The 24,130-nt window shown below is 38.6% G+C and overlaps 3 protein-coding genes across 5 annotated transcripts; 1 reads left to right on the forward strand and 2 right to left on the reverse strand.

Annotated features, from left to right (window-relative positions):
• Positions 1–412: 412 nt before the first annotated feature.
• slc30a9 (solute carrier family 30 member 9) lies at positions 413–9,808 on the reverse strand. The gene is made up of 18 exons (XM_017306938.1): positions 9,701–9,808; positions 9,137–9,281; positions 7,817–8,014; positions 7,646–7,687; positions 7,436–7,535; positions 7,149–7,241; positions 6,909–6,991; positions 6,388–6,446; positions 5,443–5,510; positions 4,436–4,594; positions 3,791–3,926; positions 3,662–3,701; positions 3,501–3,572; positions 3,184–3,291; positions 2,890–3,055; positions 2,401–2,530; positions 1,528–1,641; positions 413–1,426 (listed from the first exon to the last, which is right to left on the reverse strand). Exons 1-18 carry the CDS (start codon positions 9,725–9,727, stop codon positions 1,382–1,384), a joined length of 1,785 nt encoding a protein of 594 aa, XP_017162427.1. The 5' UTR covers positions 9,728–9,808; the 3' UTR covers positions 413–1,381.
• An 894-nt stretch (positions 9,809–10,702) lies between these two features.
• gsr (glutathione reductase) lies at positions 10,703–18,009 on the reverse strand. 3 transcript variants are annotated; one of them, XM_008420541.2, is made up of 13 exons: positions 17,711–18,009; positions 17,158–17,332; positions 16,032–16,058; positions 15,852–15,940; positions 14,586–14,655; positions 14,284–14,431; positions 14,155–14,209; positions 13,979–14,078; positions 13,644–13,895; positions 11,965–12,076; positions 11,754–11,885; positions 11,482–11,615; positions 10,703–11,349 (listed from the first exon to the last, which is right to left on the reverse strand). In XM_008420541.2, exons 1-13 carry the CDS (start codon positions 17,755–17,757, stop codon positions 11,200–11,202), a joined length of 1,491 nt encoding a protein of 496 aa, XP_008418763.1. In that variant the 5' UTR covers positions 17,758–18,009; the 3' UTR covers positions 10,703–11,199. The 3 variants fall into 3 exon arrangements, with proteins under 3 accessions (XP_008418763.1, XP_008418762.1, XP_008418764.1); XM_008420540.2 differs by lacking the exon at positions 17,711–18,009 and having other exon boundaries at positions 17,158–17,474; XM_008420542.2 differs by lacking the exon at positions 17,711–18,009 and having other exon boundaries at positions 17,166–17,252.
• Positions 18,010–18,590: 581 nt separating this feature from the next.
• Positions 18,591–23,588, forward strand: znf518b (zinc finger protein 518B). The gene is made up of 2 exons (XM_008420539.1): positions 18,591–18,675; positions 19,108–23,588. Exon 2 carries the CDS (start codon positions 19,258–19,260, stop codon positions 21,697–21,699), a length of 2,442 nt encoding a protein of 813 aa, XP_008418761.1. The 5' UTR covers positions 18,591–18,675; positions 19,108–19,257; the 3' UTR covers positions 21,700–23,588.
• Positions 23,589–24,130: the final 542 nt, after the last annotated feature.

A 24,130-nucleotide genomic window follows, 5' to 3' on the forward strand; every position in this document is an offset into this window, starting at 1 on the left:
AATTGATGCACATATTGGTTCCTTATGTAAGTAACTGACTGATTAATCACACAACTTGTATGAGAAATGCTACCAAAAGTGACAGAATAAAACACCATGATTCAATAAATTATTTCAAATTTATTCTAAGTCCTTCAGCAGCAGCAATATTAGTAAAATATCCAACTATTGACACCTTCAAAAAAAAAAAAAATATATATAAACCCATCGTCCATGAACAGAGCCGTACGACTACGGCCCACCTCCTGAAGCAGAGAAGAAGCTTGTGGCAGGTGTTTGAGCTGCAGCTGCAACTGTGTGCTGACAGAATTTAAAAAAGAAAAAAAAAGCGCATTTATGCTGAATTGTTTTCTTGTTTTAAGAATAAATGAGCAGAAATACTAAAATGGGGATTGATTTTTTTTTTTTTTTTATAATTCACTGTAGAAACAGAAATGAGCTGTTGTCTGGAAACCTGTCGGGAGGTTTGCTTTTGATGAAATCTGGAAAAGATGAAGCAGTTTTGTGCTTTTTGTTGGAAAAAAGCAAGAAAGGGGCAAAATAATTCCACCCCTCTTAGGGTTTAATCTTTGGAACAATACATTCACCCGCTGATTATTTTGAAGCAAAAAAAAACAACTCTTGAAAAGAAACCGGCGTAATAATTTCTGGGGGGATCAAATTGTAATCTTCACATTTTCATCTCAACTCGTATTTTTTATTTTTATTTTTAAATAAAATATCACAAAGACATGATAAATTACTGCTGATTTTTTTTTTTGTCTTCCTGGTTCATTTTTCACTCCCACTAGAAATCAAATGAGAAACTTTACACCCATTTAATCAGATTTTTTTCTTCTTCAAGTATTAAAATCTTCTCGTCATTCTCTTTCACCTGCAACACTGAGCCATCTTCAAAAAGGCTTCAAATTAAAACAAAAAAAAAACAAAAAACAAAACCAAAAACAAAACATTGACTAGCCTTTAAATATGTTCTGTTTAAATACGTAGAGCTCGAGTTTCCTTTGCGCTTGTGAAGGAAACACTATCACCGTGGTTCACACGTAAGATTAACGCACAAGCGTAGTAACTGATACTGGTCCTGTTCCGAGGTTTGACCTTGCTAAAATCCAGACACAAACACGGAGGAATGTAAGCCAAAGCAAACAGTGGCTGGTTGGAAGGACTTTTGCTTAGATTCAATAAGATGTTTGACAGTCTTGCTCTCTGCTGATGAGCTGAGCAGCTCCAACAATTACTGTTCAAACATGCTGCGTTTACGCCCCGGGAGTGAACTGGTGTAAGACTTCAGGTTTATCTGTGGTGGAGATGGTCAGAGTGGGAGGTGGGCTTGGCTTTCTCTATTCCTTCTTTGTGCAGCGGGACGTTTCCCCAGCAGTCACTATAGTATCTCCAAGTCTACGTGGCGAACCTCTGGGTTACGTTGCTGCAAAAGGAAATAAAGACAGTCACAAATCTCCCCCGTGACGTATTTTCTAATGCACAACATCAACAAAAAACAACTTCAACATCTTCTTTCCTCGCTACCTTCAGCTCCTTCTCCAGACGATCCACCTCAGCCCCTAAAGTGTCAATGATGTTCTCGCCATGTTTCAGCATGAAGTTCTCCAACTCTTCAGGTGTTTTCACCTGCTGAATGTCCTGGAGAGGCAGAATATAAACAACGCCATGGCTGAGCGATGCATTTCACACCCTGATGTCTGCAGTAAACAATGCAAACATTGTGACATCAGGCAGTTTTGAGGTAGATTGAAGATTCCCAGGTCTTTGCTGAGACAATGTGGTAACACTGGCATAAAATGGTAGAGACTTCTGTCTAGTTAGGACAGATGATGGACGATGGCAGACAAGTGCTGGTTGAGCAAAAATCACTCACATGAACATAATGTCTAAACAAATTTGATTTAAAAACAGAAAAACTTAAATAAAAGTTGCAGTTAAACACAAGCCGTTCTAAAGTCATTGTTAGATTTTATGTTGAGTCTTAAAGGAACAGATTCTTCTTTCAAACTCATGACTGAACAAAGGTCTAGTTTTGTTCTTCCCCCCCCCCCTCAGTCTCATCTGACATTCTGATTACTCAGGCTTTTTTGTTTGAACATTAATAAGGGCTTCCCTCTATTTTTTCTTATTTAAATCTAAATATTGTCATCTGAATACAAACACTTCTAACTTGACTTATTAAAATGGACATCTCTGTTATCTGGGGCAGTTAAGCCAATTAGTCAACCACTGACTAAGACAAAAATCACCATAAATGTTTACCAAATATGTTTGGCTATCTATGGACAGAAAAAAGGGCCATCAAAATCTGTGTCAAACATGAAAGGAAAAAATATGAAAAGGCATGATCTTTTTAATAACAAAGTTATCTGCTGCAAACATAAAGTGAAAGCTTACGTTAAGGATTTGGTCAATGTCTTGTTTCTCCAGATAAGACCGTGTCACCACTCGGCCATCGAAGTCAACTTCAGCCTTAAAGCGCACTTTACTCAGTCCCATATCTGTGGCCTTCACATCATGGATGGCTCTGTGTGCAAAAGATACGGCTGTAAAACTCAAGTACATACAGGATTTCTGCCACACAAATCACAATCACATGCAGAAAAATATCTGATAACCTATACTTCCTCAAGCAAAGGTCTACAAGGGCTGAATCATATAGCAAAGATGAGCAACAAACAAACTGAGGCTCAGGCGTTGTATAGAAGCCCCCCGGTAAGTCTGGCAATGCTGCACATATTCAGCTAATGCGATGAAGCAGAAGCGCAAAAGACTTCTCTGAGTTCAGTTGAACCATCACCATATAGCGGATACCTGGCTAGAAATATCTTAGATTAATTAACTTCAGTGCGACGTTTTGGGTACCCTACCCACCTCTGCTCTTACCTCACAGCCGGGTCGTTCTCCAGGAACTCTGTGAGCTTCTGGACTTGCTCAGGCTGTATGGAGCGGCCCAGCAGGGCCTCGGTGTTGGTGTAGATCAGGAACGCCGAGACGGCGCCCAGCAACGTTCCCACGCCGAGGGAGCCCAGACTGTCATAGTACGGGTTACCTGGGACAAGGACAGTTCCATGCTGAAGTTTTTTGAACAACAGGAATTCAAACAATGACCAAATGGCTGAGGATGTTTTATATTCGATATGAAAATCACAATTTGGGAGATGATATATTTGTGTTCACCTGTGAGTGAGGTGAGCCCCATACAGCCAGAAGCGATGATGACCCCCAACACGGCAGCAGCATCTTCCAACAGCACCACGTTGGTGCTGGGGTCTCGACTCTGCATGACTTTACACAGGAAACATAAAGAGTTTTACACAGCAGTTCATAATTCACATCATGTTTTCACCAATAAAAACTTTTGGTAACACAGAGGTTTAGATAATTGTGGGAATCTGACAGAAACTTGCATTCTTTGGTTGTATTTTCTGTGTGTACTGAAAAGAAATCACAACAACAAACTCTTTGTCACATAATTAAATGCGAAATGTGCATACCATATTCATAAAAAGACGTCCCGTGCTTGTGGGCACTCTTCTTTATCTCATTAATTGCAACTAGTAAGGTGGCTGAGAAAGAAAAACAAACATGTTTCAATTCAAACTGCAAAACTTCAGCTAAAAATAATAAAATCTTATATTTTATCAAGGCAACCAACCTCCTTCAGACACCAGAGAGCCCGCTAAAATACAGTAAGCCTGCAAAATTAATATGTGAAACGCTTTCTTTAGTCTATAAATTCTGACTTTACAGAGTTAAGTTAGTATTAGTCAGAGCAGACACTCACCCAGAGCAAAGACTCAATTGGTTCTGGGTGTAGTAATCCCATAATGCCATGGTACCAAGAGAGACCTGCTCCCATCATGAAAATGCCCACGCCACTGATGAGGGAGGCGATGTAGCGCATGTTTGAAAAGCCATACCTGAAACATGGAGTCGAGACTTAGCCTAGCAACGTCTACTCGGTTACAAACACCAGCTCTGTCTGTACATACAGACCGTAAAGCAAAGTTCCTGCAGATCACTCATTTCAAAATTCAACACATTTCCAGACCCAATTAATTTTGAAGATTAATGATCTGCAATAAGTACTGAAACATTCAGCAGCTAGACAGCTGATAGTTCAGGAAAAGTCAAATAAAACTCTTCCGTAATATTTATACTGCATTTCAGGTACATGCTCAAATGTCCATCAGAAAGTCCAATACTCCTGACTTCTTGTGAAATTTTCTTTTTTTCACTGTCACTCATTCAGAAAATATTCAAATAGCATATTTTTTCTAGGGTGCAGACAGAGCAAGCTTAGTGTTTCAAGGAATAAAACTCCTACAAAGTATTTTACTCTTTCCTAACATGGTAACTTAAAATTCTTTAATGGCAGATCAAGAACCACACTTTTTTTGGTTTGTTTTCGGAGAGGTGTGCTGCTTACGGGTGAATGGCGTCCGGATTTCGGACAGATTGGCTGATTCCCAGGGCGAGCAGAGCCTGGTTGCAGGTGTCGGCCAGAGAGTGGATGGCCTCGGAGAACATACTGGCTGATCCGGTGTAGACCCAGGCCAGAAGCTTGAAGAAGAAGTTCAAGCCATTGCTGAGGACATAAAATAGAGATTCATGAAGCCAAACAATCAAGTTTTACATATAATTTGCTAAATGACATATGTACATGTTTTTTAGAAGAATGCTTTGGAAACCAATCTGACACATCACTGGACCTCTGATGAATTTACTGATTAAATCTTTAGGTCTCGTGCGTCGTCCGGCTTCATGTGACTCCACATGTCCTCTAACTCAATCTGACTAATCTAATAGGCAGCAGAGGCTCATGTGACGGCAAGTTTCCAAGTTCCCACCCGTTTAAAAACAACCAGATGCATTATTCTTATTAAACAGGGATATACATACATTTCCTTCCACTTCACAAATATTAAATTCTATACAGAAAGCTTTCAAAAATTCTGGGCTTTAACATAAAAAATGTTTTGGAAGACACAACAAAGGACTCATTGTGATTTACATCATTTGTAATAAGTTTGAACACTTATTCATTTGTGCATTAGTAAAAAACTCAAAAAATGTATCAGTGATTATGGAAGGAGAAAAATAAATGCTTAGGACAACTTTGGGATACATATATTTTTAGGAACCCCCAATAATGTCTGGAGACTTTCAGCACAACAGGTAGGCATCACCGTACCATGCATTTTAAAACATTTATTTACATCAGACTTCTGCACCCATATTTTACTGTAATGCTTTCTAAGGATTCGGGGTGACCCTGCAGACTGTAATTCAGCACCTGCCACTGTGCGTGCTGCAGCTCAGACAATTCAGTAAATATGAGACAAATGCTCTATAAAAACCATGCAAAATTCAGAAACAAGGTGGCCTGGTAGGACAATAGAAATAAAACAAAACAACAAAAAGAAAAAAACTTACATGCAAATGGCCACCATTACCACCTTCCCTGGACCTTGCAGAAATGTCGCCCTCTTGCCAGATCGGGGCTTAAGAAAGAGGAAAAATAATAAAAATACAAATGGTTTTCAAAGGATGATCTCGACATACCTGACATGCCCATTATAATAACAACAACAATATCAATAATAACAATGACGATATTAGACATTTTAAATAGTATTTTGTCATTTTGTCTCTATTGTTCTCTTAAAGGGCAGCAGGTTAGATGGCTCCTCTGGCCAAACAAACCAGCAGAGTGTAGAATATGCCACCACATACCAGCCAGGTACAGCGCAGTCACTGAAATAACATCAGCACCATACAGCAAAGACAGGGGGCAACATGAATGCCACTGTGTGTAAAAGATGCAGTGACCTCAGTTATCGGGACAAAGGTCACTCAAACACAACCAGGAGTAATTAACTATGGTACAGTGGCACAAATGTTACTGAATGTTAATGCTATACATTAACTTATGAATATCAATGTAGCTACTATTAACAGTACAGTGTCACATTAAAACATTTCAAAGGTGTCAATGTACTGGTTCATTTTTAATGTAGAAATACAACAGTTTAACGTGAATTTACAGCAGGTGTTTCTACAGAAGTCAGGCTGTAAATACAAAATATAATGGATGATGGAAAAACACAGGGAGAGATGGATGGATGAACATATGATGACAAATGAACAAAGTGATAAACAAATGACAAACAAACAACTGATAGATGGATTAAAAATTAACAAAAATGGATTAAAGGATATACAGAAAAACAAATTGACAGATGGATAAATTAACAGTCGTGCAAACAAATGGAAACACAGATGGATTGTTGGAGCATTTAGATGATGAGAATAAGGAATAAAGTCAGGAATTTCACAAAAAATACCCCCAAAACAGTGGAACAAAAAAAAAACTCTTACCTTAGTGTTTCCCCAAAAGTCTTTGTACTCCTTTAACAGCTGCTGGTTACGAAAAATATCTGTAGATAAACAACGGGACAAACAAAAGCAAAAATTAAGCATTTTTTTTACAACCCCGTAGCAAAACAGGGAATGCATAACTATACCAGCTGAGAGATGATCTGGTTAGTAAAATTTATGATGTAAATGAGAAAACAACATTTTTACCTTTTTTTCAAACAATAAATCAATAAAAAATATATATATAATTTGTGGGGGGTTTTTTTGACAATTTTTCTGCTGCAAATTGTGTGAATATTAGCGTGGCTATGACAGGTATGGCTCTGGCACTTTACCTAAAGGTCCAAGTACAAATCCTAGCTGAAAAGTTATTGAAACCATTTTCAGTTGGGACTTTGAATAGTTTTTCTACCTACATTACAAAATAAACATATTTTGAGTATTTTTTTTATGCAACCTCTATGAACAGAGAAATCTTTGTGATTTCAATTTATCCACAAAGAAACAAATGTTAAACCTACTCTCTTGGTATTCTCTCTCCACTTCTTTCCTGAGATTCCTCTCTCGGTCTAGAGCTTCATTGCTTCCCCACACATCTACTGCTCTGATAGCAAAAAGAAAAAAAAAAAAAGAATATAATCATAAATCAACATAAGAGAAATATGCATGTAAATGCTGGTTTGATAAATGACTTGTTTGAAGAGATTTGGTATAATTCTCGTTGGATGTTTTGGAGGCGTAACATTAGAATTTGCACTAACTTGGCCTCCACGTCTGACCGCAAAAACACAGTGAAAGCCTCTGTGTCGTCATGGGGGCTGCGCCTTCTGATCTTCCGGAGCTGCTCCAGATCACTGCAAGTACAAAAGGAGTAGGGCAAGAAAATTTGAAACAGACTAACAGAAATGTTAGGCAATATTTTTAAAATGAACTGCAAAAGCATGCTCAATTATTAACTCCAGGGGGAATTTGTACAATTATTGTCGCACATGGAAATAGAACAGTTTCTCATTTTCCATAATATTTATATACAAGACAAAGGAATTACCTTGGTTTGAGACAGAACTCATTCATCGCTCTGACAGCAGTGATAAAGTTGTTCTTAGTGTATTTGGCTCCATACTCCCTTTTTTTGAGGACAGCTCGAACTGTGTGCAAAGTTAAAGAGCAATCAAATGACAAACTGATTTCAGACTGAATCAGCTATCAAGGGAAACAATTCAAAATTTGACAGGAACACGCAAATGTGGCTTCTTACCTTTGACTTGAATTGCCTCGACTTTCGTTAGTCCTTGAAGTGCTTTATTTATGGAAGTAAAGATATGAATAAAAAATAAAAATTAAGCTTAAACTTCCGTAATTCTTTTATGTCTACCTGTAATGAGGTAGACATAAAAAAATTAACCAGTGTGTTAATGGAAAAGTTTACCTGATGGATTTGTGGTGACTTTTGCAGCACCAGTCGCCACTCTCTCTGCTGAAGGGGAATCAGTTGATTTTGATTTTGGAGGACCATCTTTACCATCACCAGAGGTAGAGTAGTACTGCACCTTCGTGAGCCCCAGTGAGGCCACACGGGAGTCAGGAAGGCTGAGCCATAAGCTGTGTGTGCCTCCAATCTGCCATCCTGTGCAAAACGGTGGCTCATTAGAGATAATATGCAGTTATGTGTTTTCTTTCCATAAAAAATTACAATGACAGTAAAAAAAACGTCAGGCAATTAAGTGTGGATATCCACAGACAAACTGAGGAAGAAACTCTTTCTGCTTTGTGAATATTTGTATCAATGATATCATAAGAAGCACAAGAAGCTTTTGATGCAGTCTCTGAAGGTTTTGGGTTATAAGAGACAAACATTTGGCCTGAACATGTAATATGGCTCAAACTATGTCTAACATGAAGCTTTAAACATTGTGACAACCCTCTGTAAAAATGTTATGTTAAAGAATTTACACAAAAATGTAAATAACACATTTAAACAGGAATTGAAGTGCTTTTACTGAAAAACATGAAATTACTTTTTATATTGCAGCAAAATTAATAATACTAATCTAAAACAGTATAACAACAATTTTGGAAAGCAATGCAGTTGTGATAATATCCTTATTCTTGTCACTTCTCTCTTTGTTAACAATTCTCCGGACTGTCATTGGAAGTATTTTGGTCACAACAATATGCCAGGTGAGAAGTGAGACTCCATGTATTATCAGCAGGCAAAGTGTAAATATGACTGCATAACTGTGATATATCACTTTGCCCAAACATATGTACTATAGTTTGAATAATTTGACTATTGCTAAATAATTTAAATAAACACACAATAGTCTTGGTACTCATTTTGTCATTCTGCCCTTTATAGAGTACTACATCAAAAGCAAATGTCTAAAAATGATATACGTTTTTCTTGTAAGAGATAAAAGAACAACAACTAGAATTTCATTAAAAACATGCACAATGCGAGAGGAAAAAATTCAGAAATAAGAAAAAGATTAACACAAAAAAGCTGATTAGTTGCCTTGTCGGTTGCTAGGGAGGATAAATTTTGATTCAACATCAACTGACAACAATAAAGCAAATAGAAAGAGTGATCGTGGAGTCTTCTAAAAGACTGATCTGAAATGAGTTGGTTTACATAATAATAACAATGAAAAGTCTGGCTAGGATCCCGTTGTTTTTTCCCGACAGTAAAAAAAAAAAAACAGATTTAAAGTAGATATAACAATAACAGGCAGCTCATCCAGAAGCTCACCTCGGGGAAACCTATGAGACCACTGGGACAGCGAGGACCTGTGCTGCAGGGACACTCTGCAGAAGACATGCCATGGTCTGTGGGCCAGGCTGGGGAACATCCTCTCTGCAGCGGGGCTTGGTGTGGAAGTGCAGGAGTGTGCTCTGTAAATTCACAGATATCCCAGTCACAGTCGTGTTAGCATTACCAGCCTCCCAACTTAACCCAACCACCTTTCAAACAGATTAACGTTGAGAAATATCCTCTCAGGTTCAGATAGTGTCATTAGTTAGCAACGTTAGCGTGGCTAAAAACAAACTAACACGTTAAACTAAACTGACAGTTATGGTAAAACTGGATATTTTTCATTTAACAGAAAAGTACAGCTTCTGCTTGTTGGCTAGCTCTGTTCTGCTCCGTTAAGCAAACCCGGTGGAAGCAGAGCTACATAGCTAAGTAGCATGATCAGCTAACGTCATTAGCCTTGGAAATAACAGGTGCTCTTTAACATTTAAATTTCATACTAAATTGAAGCAACTGAGTACCGGCTGCGTTTATAAAATATTGTCATAAAAATGAAATACCTTTTTTACGTTGAAGCTTGCTCTGCATAGTATGAATTCATTTTACAAATTGATCGTAACGCCGCTTCAGACATACGATGGAAAAAAAACTACAAACACCGAATCACGTGACCTATGACATTTCAGTGAGGTAATCCCGCGCGAGTGAGTATGAGTTCATTGGGGAATCAGATGATGTCGCGATATTTTGCACTACGCAGTGGAAGGTCAAGAATCTTTCTGTTTTTTGACATTCATTTTAAAGACATATTAACTATTATGTATCACAAGAGAAAGAAAACGATTATCAGAAGAGGGTGACCTCCTTTTTTATGATCTAAAATAAGTATATTTTTATAAACTTATTGTAACCTTTTAAGCTAGCTCCCTTAAAAGGTTACAATATTCTTACCTAGTATAAAGTTTTAAAATGTGATGCAAAAAGAAGCTTAAAAAAATCCACTTTCTTTTTGGTAGCATAGTTTTACACTAACATTTTTTTTTTACCCCTCTGAATAAATGCATTGAAATTTACAGACGTGAGATTATGCTACTGCCATAAAGGTTTTTTATTTTTTTTAATATTTTTATCTTCCGGCACTACATGTATGGTCATGTTTATTTTGCATGCAACTTAATATAAGATTTAGTTAAATGCAATCTGCTTTTATGAATAACTACAGCACATTTGCATGGAAAACTATGTTTCTCTTCCTTTAGTATAATTTGTTAAAAAAAATAATAATTAGGAGTAAATATTGTAAATATCTTCACACCATTGTGTAATTGTATATGATATTTAACTGAAACTGTCCATATGCACATCACAAAAAAGATGAACTTTTTGCAGCAAGTCTGTTAACGTATCTTCTAACAGAAGAAAAATAATGTGTTAAAGCACTAAGAGAGTTCATCGGTCAGCATGAAGGGAGTGCTTCTGTCATTACCCAACCCAAATCAGGGCTTCTTAACAATGTAATAATAGAAAAGGGCGTTGTCACCAAACAGCAAGATAATCCCAAGATTTAAGAAAGAAATATGCAGGTTTATTGCATCTGTAGAATACTACAACAGATACAGATTCTGACTTTGCATTAAAATGGTGCTCCAAAGGGCAGCTGTGGCTTTATTAAAAATTACATAAATGACTGATAAGTCAAACACAAACACAAGGAGGTGTTATTGTTTGGTTATTCAGGTGGTTTCTTGACAACAATCTTTGCACATTTATTACTTTCATTTCACTGTCATTGTACTGTATTTAGAGTGTTTAATCAGTAGTCAAGACCCACCACATAATTTAATAGAGTCAAAACTGAATTTAAGGTTATTCAAGTAAAAAATATAATCAGTGAAAAATATGAACACCGTTTACAATCAAGGTTACTCAAATGCAAAAAATATAAGATTATAATCAATTTCATGAAACAAGTCATCTCTCTGATGAGAGAATGTTCTGGACTGATTGTCAGAAGTTTTTGGTCATATAGAGAAACAAATGGGTTGGGGACGATGTCTGCATCAACGCATCGTGACAAACTCCTCGGACGAGGTGGGGTGGATGGCGACAGTGTTGTCAAAGTCTGCTTTGGTCGCACCCATTTTGATGGCAACAGCAAATCCCTGCAGCATTTCGTCACAGCCAAGGCCCTGCATATGCAGGCCCACCACCTGCAAAGATGAGACGGTTCAAGTTACAACAACCAACCAAACAAACAAACAAAACAAAAAAAACTGAACTTTGTCTCTGAAAAGTAATAATAATAAAAAAAAACGTGGTCACCAAACACAGACATCTCGTACCTTCTCTTCCTTGCCCACACACACCAGCTTCATGATGCATGGGCTCCTCCTGCTTGTGATGGCGTGATACATCGGCGTGAAAGATGTCTTATAGATCTTTACATTCTCCTTTCCATGGGATTTAACAGCCTCATCTGATAAAGGAACATTAACAAAGAAGCATTTGTCATGCTGGTTTGCTTAGAGGAGCTAGGGATGCTGGGATATTTACCAAAATATTAGATAATAGAGAATGCTGGAAGTTAAATCATTTAGGATACAGGAGTAGTCACCTTCTGTGAGGCCCACAGTACCAATGGGTGGGTGGCTGAACACCACTGTGGGGATGCTGGAGTAGTCCAACTTGGAGTCCTTCTTGCCCTCAAACAATCTATGGGCAAGCTTTCTGCCTGCAGCAATGGCAACTGCCCCACAAGTAAAATAACAGTGAGCTTTAAGTGACTTGGCTGCGAAGCGACTTGTGTCGTTTTTGTTGTCTCCTACCGGGTGTGAGAAGAGCTTTGCCGCAAACATCCCCAACAGCATAGATTCCTGGCCGAGAGGTGTTCTGGAATTCATCCACGATGATGTGGCCTCTTTCATCAGTGTCCAGACCCTGGTAGACAAAAGGAAGAGCACACTCACAGGAGGCAATCTTTAACAAAAAATTGAAATAATAAAAGAATCATTTATGCTTTTTCTTGCAGGATATTTTTATTTGAAATGTACTTTTCTTAATTGATTAGAGTTTCTAGGAACTTCTAATTATGTCGTTTAACCAAAAATCAACACCGAAATTTTAACAAGAAAAAAAAAAGAAAGGAGCAAACATTTGTTTGATTTTTAAGACATGTGGGGTGAGCTGAAGAGGAACCTTGATAGGCTACACATAGGAGTATGGACAAAAATCACTCTCTATGCATGCTTTAAACTTCTGAAATGTTATAGGAGAGGAATAAGTGCTGTCCTATTGGTCAAGTTAGATGGTACAAAGAATTAATACAAGCAGCTCCAATAGTCGTGGTGAAAACAATTTTGTTCAAAACAAAAGACAACAGTATTTTCAGCCTGCTGCACATTACTTTGGTGTTGTTAGCAAAACAGCACCAACACAAAACTACATGACTGCAGACAGGAAGTGCTGGCAGTGCAACATCAGAAACCACCACAAGGAGTTATGTTGAGCCCTTTACTGTTCACCACTGCTGACACACCAATGCTATGTCAGCTTTAGAAGTAACCTTGTGATTAAGTTTGCTGATGATACCACTGCTGTCAGGCTCAATTCAATCAACAATGAGGCAGCTTATAGATAAGGGACAGCAACTCACAGCCTGGTGCCTTATGCACAATCCAACCATCAGTCTCACTGACACTGCCCTTCAACTGGTCAAAATCTAAATCTCACTCACAGAACAGACCATGTTTCTATTGGCAATACAAAGTCAAACTCACAGTGGAGTCCCACATTCCTTGGAGCCATTCTATTTACTTTGGCCATGTCATCCTCCAACAAGGAATTTCATTTCAATGCTAGGTAGATAACATGCATGCAAAAACTATAACAGATGCTCCACTTTCATCATCCATTGCATCTGCACTCATCTGTGTGGATAGGACAACTTGGACCCCCTCCACAGAATTCCCTCTCATCATTATTCGCCAAATTTGAAATAGGTTTGATCCTTTCTCACTTATGAGATGAGTGGATGTATAGACTCTGGTTAGGCAGCTTCACAACATGAGAGAGACAATCTTAGCATGACAGAAAGAGGTTTTAAAAAGAAGCGATGCCTTATCAGAGCACTGACTAAAAACCAGAGGGTATTTAAATAAAATTACATACCATAGTCATGGTTTGCTTACTTTCACTTTTGCCATCTGGTAAAAAATACCAAACCTTAAGATCAAGAAGTGCATGGTTATTAAGCAGTTTTTTTCCCCTACAATCAAACTTATGGGCATGTAGAATGCAGATTTAGTATTGATTTATCATTTTTAAGTCCAGTTTCAACTTACCAATGTACACTTATCAGTGATTGTTTCTGTTCTTATTAAACCAAATACAGGAAGCAAATATCTTCCTGTGTGAAATATCTTCTTCTTAGTATTCTTATGAAACCTCGCTGTTTCATAAGAACTTTGTAATAAATGTGGCCAGCACTGCATGTGTAAATTGTTACCATGGTGCCGATGTTCAGCCCAGACGTGTGGGGCTGCCTTCCTATGGCCCACAAAAGGCACTCCACTTCCTCAATGGTGCTGATCTTTTCATCGTTCTTCTTCTCTGGGTCTTTGGTAACAATCGTCACCTCAAGGCCCTTGTCGGTCTTACTCACAGATTTCACCTGAGAGTTCTTCCACAGGTCGATGCCGTTGTTCTGGAGTTCTTTGGTGCAATTTGCGCTTATGAATGCATCAAAGTTTCTCAAAACCTACAGAGAGAGCATTCGCAACTTGTAGCACGGTCATACATTGTAGTAACGTCACTGTTTCATAAGTTTGGTCTGTTTCTTACCCCTGTTTGTCGAATAACAAGGGACGTTTTGGACCCCAGGGTGGCTAAGATGCCGGCCATTTCTACAGCAATATAGCCAGCGCCTACAATCACACTGCGCCTAATGAGGAAAAAGATTTTTATTTACAGACAACTACTGAGGACTAAAATCTTTAAAAAAATATATAAAACCTTACTTTGGAAGGGTTTCGAGTTCAAAAAAGCCATCACTAGTAATGCCAAGACTTGCACCTAAAATTAGAACACAAAAATGTTTAAATATGAAATTCCACATCTTCAAAACAAGTTCTCATCACCATTCCTACCTGGAACTTCTTCATCACTCACAACAGAAGGTTGCCCCCCGGTGGCTATGAGGATGTGAGGCGCAGTCAGTTTTCTACCATTGACCTCCACGGTGGGCTCAGGGTCATCTGTAAACCTGGCGTAGCCTTGAATAGTTTCGATTTTAGCCTGGAAAAGATCAGACAGAACTACAACATGAGGCCATGTTACATTTATTCATCTTTTTATTATGGGGGGAAAAATAAAAAAAATAAATAACAGATGAAATAATTCTAACTTGCCACAAAATTGTAGCCTAAACATTGACAGAAGTTAAACTCACTTTGTCCAGGTTGTTGCGATAAATCTGGTTCAGGCGAGAAACGTAAGCGTCCCTTTTGGCCTTAAGAGTCCTGCAAATACAAATAAATAAGTTAATTGCACAAGATACAAAACACTTTGTCCTGAGAAGTTTATGTAACAAATCAACCTTTGAGAGAAAACTAAATTTAGAACACTTAAAGTTTAATCAATCATTAACATTTTTACATAAAGAAAGTTTAATTAACCCTTTTGTTTCTGTGAAGTCAAACAGTTCACAATCAAAGGCTTTTAGAAGCTCTATGAAAACTGTTATGTTTTCTGGCTTTTCACTTTGACCCGATCAAAGTGTCTGATTGTGATTTCAAAAGCAGTGTCTGCTTTTGAAATCACATATCATTATTAATAAACCTGACAGAGTGCTTTGCAAACAGTGCTTTGCAATATATATATATATATATATATATATATATATATTTTTTTTTTACAACAAAAATAATTGTGTAAATCACCAGAAACTACTGGTTAACCTTTTTTTAAATAAATGGGTGTGAAATGGTTTGATTACGACGATAAAATGGAAAAATAAAAAATATGTTTTAAAGTGACCTGGAACCTGTTCGATATTAAGTTAGAAATGAGGGGTGTGTATTATTATCTCTTAACACGACTGGCTTAATTTATTAAATCTCTGTTAGTATTGCATGTTTCCTGAGAGCTGGGAGGGATTTTTATTGTAAGACAGTAGAACAGTAGCTTATAATCCAAATGGAGCACCTGTTCATCTCTCAGTCACGAATGTGAATAAAGGTGAAGGTTTGTGTTCATGAAATTCTTTTAAAACCTGTTGCAATTACATCTTTGCACAAACTTTGACTTTTCCTTACATATGTTACAGAGAAAAGAATCAATGATAGATTTCTGATTTATATTTCTCATGCTGTCTTTTCTTTTCAGAAAACCTTCCATTTTTTTTACTTTTCTCCATTTTTCAAAGTAAGTAAGTTGAAATGGAAGCGTATTGAGGGAAACACACCTTAAGTTTGCTCAGGTCGGGTAATAACACTCCTTACATAGACTTTTCTTTAACGGTCATGATGATTCAGCTAAGCTCTGCTCAAACAGAGAAGTGGGCAAAAGAGACAAAAAACAAAAGAGGATTCGAGGGAGGAGTTGTGCCTGTGAACAAACACTGATTCCTTTCAAGAACCTCCTTCCAAGCTTTCAAAAGAGCTCATTACAGCTGACCACAAAAACTGATCCGGAGACAGAACAGACTGAAACTTACTCCCAACTGAAATTAACTTTTTCAGTTGCAAAGCCATAATCGCTGTGATCGTGCAGATACTCAGCATGAACTGCTGCATTCCACATAACCTGTGAAAACACAGAAAGATGGTTTGATTTAAAATACTTCGGGCTATTAGTCCAAACATGACCAATCACATGAGTAAGGGAAAGTAACTACCTTTTTAGGAACACATCCAACATTGACCTGGGAAAATATCAAAACACAGCATGTAAATGCAGTGCAATCTGAGTAGACAATTTCTAAATGCATGTGAAATGTAAAAGACAATATCTTTAAGCAATGTAAATTTATTTATACTGTAATGTACTTTAGAGTTTAAAGAACAAGGATTCAGTGTTGGCTAAAAGCAAAACTGGACAGAAAGAAGGAAATTATATCATGCTATAAATCCAAACCTGCAAACATAGGAATTTATCAACCATGTGGAAATCACTTTAAAAAGTAAAGTGAAAACTGTAACATCCATTAATTATACAAAACAAACAAAAAAGAAGTGAATGCAACCTTTCTTAGTTTCAGAATTAGTATTTTGTTTAAAAGCTTTTAAATAAATTAGCAGAGACACCTCTTCAAATTAAACCTACAAGCAAACCAAACAAATAATCTAGATCAGTAGTCTGGGCATTTCTACTTTTTCAATTTAAAATAAACTTACATATTGCTCAATAACTGCCATCCCTTATAAAATATTAAAGTTAATAAACTGTTACACAATTTACTTATTAGGGACTAACCTACAACCTTCACGTTGCAAAAAGGACTACTCTACCCACTGCCACAGTGAGCCTTAATGTTAATTAATTAAACTTAATGTTTTTTGGGGCAGTTGGAGTGGGGTTGATTCAATAAAATACACTGAAGGGGAACAGGGAGGAAAAAAGCCTATTTGAATAATTATGATATTAAAAGAATGAGCAAAAGAAACAACAAGCAGCAAAACAAAGTTCAACTTGTTTACCTAGAAACAGAAACAGCTTCCACACGATCATTTCCAGTTCTCACAGTTGACTTGTTATAGACTTGTTAAAAATTATTTAATGGCAGAAAATATAAGCAAATTCCCTCAGGTTAATTAAGAGATTGTGTTTTATGGTTGGTTAGAGAGACACGCGGCATGCCAGAAGGCTATATATATATATAAAGAAAGCAGAATAACTTCTCATTAGTACCAACATTCTTAATCACTGTGTTTGGATTGTCAGCAGTCAACAAAAATGAGTCCGGAGAGTTCACATTCACCCTGGTGTATGTGTGTGTTTGTTTGGTTTTCATTTTTACTCACGCAGGTACCTCCGAGTTTGTGGCTCTCGATCACGGCGGTGTTCGCTCCGAGCTCCGACGCTCTCCGAGCCCCGGCCAGACCTCCAGACCCGCCGCCGATCACCAGGAAGTCGAAGCGGCTCGTCTCCGCCGCCGATGCCCGGTTCGATGCCATGTTGCGGCGGATAAGTTCGTGTCTGCGAGGAGTGGAGAAGATTAGCTTTCGGGCGGCGAACCAAGTCGAAGCTTTGATAACTGCTCGCTGGCTCAAGAATTTTGCCATAACCAGGAAGCTGTTTCAGGGGAACGAGGTAGGGGCAGAATGGGAGGGTCAAGTGAAAGCCTGTGCTGTGTCATTGTGACTTGCAACAATGGTGTGCAAATCCCAGAAACAGTTTCCACAATACACACGGTGAGCCTCACATGGGCAACTGTACGGGGGCTACTATAACAAAGCAGGTGTTATCTGCTGCAACTGTTCAATTAAATATTCAGCTGTCGTGGAAATATGCTAAAACCAATGAATATTCATTAACCAGACCTATAAACTATCACAAACATATAGCTAAACTCACCTTCGTAAAGACACACACAGTAAACTGCGGATTTTTAAAAGCTGCATGATCCCATATCAGCGTTTCGACCCATATCAGCGAAGGTCACAATGGGAACGTCAAAGTCTAAAACCGCCCACAGTAGGAAAACTGTTTGGCTCTATAAATCTTTCCAGTCTCAGATAACGGTCTATTTGCGTTAATGTCGGTGGAAGTTGCCGACAGTAATGCGTTCCTCCTTAACAGCACGTTTTGTCGTAAATTTAGGTCCCTACGTAAATTCTACGCTGACTTGTGAATTGCCAACCTTTAGGAATCGCACTAGAGCAAGTCAGCCTGTTGTCAAGGTGACATAAATCAGACAAAAAAAAAAAAGAACCGTCAAAGTAAAAGACACTTCCCGCAAATACGCTAAAAATCAATGTAGTCACAATAAATCTGATTTCTGTCAACTTTATAAACATTTATGATCTAAACCGTAAATATTCAAGGTTCTCAATAATACATTTTAGATCACGATGCAATTGAATTACGTGTAACCCAAAAATCCTCAAGGGGGACTAAATGTAATTTTTTTATTTTAGTTTTTAAAATACGAGAACTTGCACATGTCTCTAGAGTTTTTTTTATCTGACTTCCTCTATTCCAAATATCAAATCAAATATAGTGAAGATCAGGTACTTAGTTATTAAAACTCGTAAAATAAAATATTGTTTTACTTTTATTTACTTACAATGTACATTTACTTGATTAATAATGTAGCACTACACTTATCTGAGTACAATTTAAAAAAAAAAACACGCTTCGCACTTCTGAGATAAAAACGTCAAAAATAGTTATTTACGTCTCATGCTCTTATTTTGAAAAGAAGACAAAAAAATTTCCGGAATTGTATCCAACTGCTAGCTTTAGACAGCTAATGACAGGCTAACTCAGGGGGGATCCATTTGCTGTGGAGATATGCGTTAAAATCGCCCCGATCGAAGGTATTTTCACCGCTTTTACGATCTTTAAAACTATGTGACAGCCCATAGATTGTTTCACTACAGTCAAATTAGGTGCATGCTAGAGACTCGACTCATTTGAAAACATAAACATTGGGAAAGCGGAGCGTCGACCGGGAGAAGCTCCTATTTGCTACGGAGGGCCTTTTCCTTACGTTCAAAGCAGCTTAGCTTCTTACTGCAGATAGAGAATGCTAATAGGAATACATGCTTCCCGTCTGATTAACTTACCGATTACTGTAAGAATGTAATGATTTGTAATTTTGTGAATAAATAGCTGCAGAAAATGCTGCAATAGCTGTATGTGAGGGGGAGGGGCTTTATGGGCCTCCTCTTCATAGAGGCAGTCTTGGCTGTAAGGTTCACTGAGTGCTGGGGGTGTTCAATCTCACTGTTTTCATCTGCTTCATACAGGCAGGGACTCCTCACTCATTTCTACATGACTTCAGCAGTGTGAACCTTCCTGTGGAACAAACTCTGGATGTCAGGTGAACATCCATCAACTTCATGGAGTGAAGAACTTCAGTTGTTATCAACGAGGCCAAATGACCAGTGGAGTCCACCATGAAACCTGTGACCTATCAAAACATACCATCGTCTGTGAATGGTGTCCATCCGAACATGGCGCTGGAGCATCTGCTGGGCACCTCAAAGTTGATGTACTGTGAGAAATGTGGCTTTACATCCACAGACCCTGTGGTGTTCAAGACTCACATGATCGAGCACGGGACGAGGTTTTACTGTTTTTATTGTAATGCCATGTCCTTCAGTGAGGCGGAGCTGAATGAGCACCTGAAGCAGCACACGTCAAAGTATCCGTTCAAATGTCTCCACTGTGGACAGGGCTACATGAGGAAGAGGTGTATGATGAAGCACATCGACCGTTTGCATAGTAACAGCATAACTCAAGTACCTGCCAAGTCTGGCATGACGAAAGCTCCACCAGTTGCTGTCTCCAGTGCCTTAAGAAGTGCGCCCACTGCTGACTCGCTGCTGCTGCCGCCTCCTCCTCGGCCTGTCGTCCGGGTGGCTGTGCCGACCCCAACTGCACCTGCTGCCAAATTGGGGAAAACACTGGACACAAACTTGACCAACACCACTAATGGCAACACAGAACGCTTGCCTCATTTGAATGGACTCATTCAGCCCAACAGGGCCCTTACAGTGTCTCTACCAGAGGAGGTGAACATCCCCGCTGGCTGCTTGGTGGAACTTGTTGAGGTGAAAACGGTTAATGGGACTAAGGAACTGAAACTGCGGCTCATCTCGCAACAAGAAAACGAGTCTGTGATAAAGAACACAAAATCCGCCACTCTCCAAGACCCTGGTCCGGAGAAGCCGTTGTCGTCCACACTACATCACCCAAACACAATGAGGTCAGTAAGCGCTAGCATGTGCACAGGCAGCAGGAAGCAAAGCGAAACAAAAATGATGGCAAACATCGGCGTGAACCCTCCGAACAATCCAACAAATGTGGTGACTAAAGAGAAGGTTGTGCTGAAGAGACCTTCAATGGAAATTATCAACCTGGAGTGTGACGCGGTCATCCCAAACAAAGTTTCCAAAACCATTCTCACTCCTATGCGGGAAGCAAATACTGGGATTAGAGTTACGCAGGCGGCACCTGTAAACCACGTCTCCTCTTCTTCAGGCGTCATGTCTGGCAGAGGTCTTATCAGGTTGAATGCCGGCCTGCATCCTGTTACTGTGGCAGCTAAAGTTTCTCAGAGGATTGTGGATGAGAGGAATAACGCAACTGTGGATCTCTCTAAGAGCATTCCACCCAGGAGGTTGTCCGACACAAATAATGTTCAAGAAGTGAAGCTGGGAGCTAGGGAAGTCTGCCTCAAGAGCAACTCTGCTTCTAAAGAAGACATAGATGTAGTGTGCTTGGATCAGCAAAGCACACCAGCTTCAAAGTCTTTAAGATCTCCTGTTCCTCAAGCCATCAAAGTGAGATCTCCTGCTGTTCCAGTCAATAAAGACAATCTTGCAAATCAGACTTTTCCAATAAAAAGCAGTCTGATGAAACCCTCATCAATAAACACGCCTGTCCTATCTAATCACACAACCCCTACAATATCGACCTGTATCCGGGAAGTTGGCTCTAAAAACATAGCAAAAAATGGAGATGTCCTAGAGCCTCAGAGCTTTCCAGTCATCTCCTCTGTGTTTTCGTTAAGCGAGCAGCCAGAGGAAAGCCAAGGTCCAATTGAACCTCTGGTAATGGCTCTGAGAGGAATAGTGATGCATAAAAAACAGAGCACAAGTCAAGATCAGATCAGAAACGGCACAGATGAAAAGCTTAAGGCTCCAGCGTCAGGCCGGTGCGTCCAGCAGGCTGAAAAAAACGGGGCCTTCACCTGTGATGTGTTGCTCACAGAGAAGTCAACCGAGTGTGTGAAAGTAAAAAAGGAGGTTAATCTGCAGCCACCAGCACCGACACAAAACGACATTCAAATCAAGAAGGAAGAAAATGGAGCAAAGATAGGAGACGCAAACAAATGTAGCCACAGGCCTGATTTAACGCCTTCCGCATGTGAAGATTCTAAGCCTGCTTCACCTGTGGAGAAGGCAAACGCTGTGGATAAAGTACAGCAAGCAACAGTTGGGAAAGGCAAGGCGGACGAGTCCTCCAGGTTCTTGACCATCTCGCTTAAACGGGTTCAGGTTGGCATCTGGAAAAAAAGCAAGAAAGCATTTAAGGTTCGGATATCCAGAGACAAGCCTCAGCTACCGGCAGGCAGCCTCGATGACTGTACAGTTATCTACCCCATGCCGCTGAAGGAGGACCAGCTGGTCAAGCGGCCAGGTCCGAACCAGCCGGTGGTGGTGCTTAATCATCCGAAGCCCCGGGCTTGTGTGCAGAGAACAAGGGCGGACTCTTTTTCAGACATGGGAACCTCTGACGGGACTCCAAAGTGCCAAATTTTAAAAATGAGGCTAAGCAAAGGGATCGGGCAGAGTTACGAAGTGATGGGATGTACTGTAAGAGACTTTCCCTGAATGTAGTGTTTCATCTGTGGACAGGAGTGTACATTTATTATAAAAGTAGTGTTTGAAGTCTCACAAAATATTAAGGCGGTTATTTTCTTAACGCAAAAAAATATGGACATCAATGTTGTAAATTGTGTTATTCTGAATATTCAAGTGCAATGCAGGTTGATGCTTTTATGCCCAAGAATTGGACTGTGTGCCACTGTAGATTCCATCAAATAATACAGAGTTCTAATTACTGTTCAAGAAGCCCGAAAGTCCGTTTGAAGTATTATTACATGTATTTTATTTAAAACCAGTTTTTATCAGTGACGTTCATTTGACACAGACATGCAGCAACATGAAAATGGTTGAATTACAGGAGTTCATGTTACCTTTCACACAGAATATTCTGGATATATGTTTGTTATTCAGCAGTGATAAAATATAAAACAACCTGAATCCAAATATTCAAATCAACAAACAAGTTATAAATATATCTGAACAATGTTTTTTTTTTTTTTTTCATTGATGATATTTGAAATTCCTACCATTAGAGTCTGTGAATTTTGTCCAAAAAGTCAACATCTTAGCATGCCAAAGGGGACATGTTTTCACCATTCAGGCACTCCATGATAATCTCTGTGTTTGGGAAATATTCTGTGCTTCTCAAAAGGTCATAGGTCACTGGTGAGTTCATCAAATGAAACGCCTCAATGAGAGCACTGCTGTAAGGTGTGAAAAGTAAAATTTAGACCTAGACTCCTTTGTATGTTCGTTTTGATGCTTGTTTGCTTAAGTTAATCATCACTGGGTGTTACAGGTGGAAGCGTTTAAGAAGTACTCTTAAACGTACGAGAAGTGTGACAAGAAGTGTAATAGTTGTGTTTTATAACTATAAGTGTTTACTACTCTGTCGTCCATTCATTGATGGTAGCATTTTGAGCGTCACCAGATGACAGGAGGTGATTGAAGGCCTTCATGACTGTAGGGGAAAGTAATAATTTAGACTTAACACTAGATGGGATGGAGGTAGATGTGGTAGAAAAGGAAATGATTGGCTGGCTTTTTTCTCTAAACTTAGCAGGTTAAAAGTCTCCATCACAGTGCATTATTTTATCTTACCATGTGTGAATTACCATAAAGGCTCTTGATTTTTGTGGACATGAACTAAACAAATCCCTTACTGTCTTAAGTTTCCCATCTTATCGCAAGCAAAAGGTGCAAAGTATGACAGAGAAACAGATTTACTGTACGAGGAATAAATAGACCCACATGTTTATTTTTTAAAAGCTTTTTCTGTCTTGATGATGATAAATGTAATTATTCTTGAGTATTCCAAACCTGTTGTATATATATTTTCTCGACATTTTAGCTTGCATAGTCTTTTGACCAGACCATTTTCAGACTGTATTGCTTCTTATGGCAGCAATTTGGCACCTGTTTGTTATATAATCCTGTCCTACAAGGTGCTAGACCAATGATTACATTCATAGTTTTTGGTTGCCCACGGACAATATTTATAGATGTTTTCTATTTCTTTTCTTTTTTTTTGTTTTGTTTATTTTGTCGTTATGTTTGCCATGTTTTTGTAAATAGACCTAAATATATAGACCCTATATGTATGTAAAATCAAATAATGGTGTTTATACTAAATAGAGAATGGCCACCACCTCATATCCCTCCTTCCGCTGCAGTACCTGAAGCTGCTGTGCAGTCATTGTTATAAATTATTTCAAAGAGTCAGAAGCATTTTACCTTGCCTTTATATTACTTCTCATTTGTGCTAGAGTTAGTCATCATGTTGTCCAAATGTGTTTTTGGTTTTCATACATGCTCAGTGTTCATTATTATTGTGTTTCATCCTTTTATAACAGTTGTGTAACTCCAGTTTTTCTAATAAAAACATGAGAAATATATTAATAACTGAGATTTTCTGTTTTCCTCTGCAAAAATGTGTTACATCAGCTTCTAATTCACACTGTTTGCCCCCCTCCAGCACATGCCTCTGTTTGCAAATACCAGACATGAACTCTAGAAATATCACAGTTAACGATGTACAGAGAGCTTGCACAGACTGGTGAATCAGTGTTCATCGATACACTTAATGGCTTTTACTTGCTCTACGAAAAAAGCATAATGTTAAAATATAAATTTAACCCCTTTTAAATTAAGTTTAATTTGTGGTGATTAGTGCAGACGATGTCAAAATATGGTTGTGAAAATCTAGAAAGATGCCAGCTTCTGAAAAACCTTTGAAAACATGCATAGATCAACTCTCTGAATTGTTTTTTTCTTTGACATCTTGTGCAAGGTCACTCAACTGTGGGTGGTCTTGATTGCAGTTAGCAAAAAAGGAGAAGTGCACAGGAACATTACTTCAACATTCCTTTATTAGAAATGAAACTCGACCACAGTGAACCAAAAGCAAGATCCACTGACCTGTAAAGTGGGAAACTGA

Source organism: Poecilia reticulata, linkage group LG10 (genome assembly GCF_000633615.1).
Source record: "Poecilia reticulata strain Guanapo linkage group LG10, Guppy_female_1.0+MT, whole genome shotgun sequence".
Lineage (NCBI taxonomy): Eukaryota > Metazoa > Chordata > Actinopteri > Cyprinodontiformes > Poeciliidae > Poecilia > Poecilia reticulata.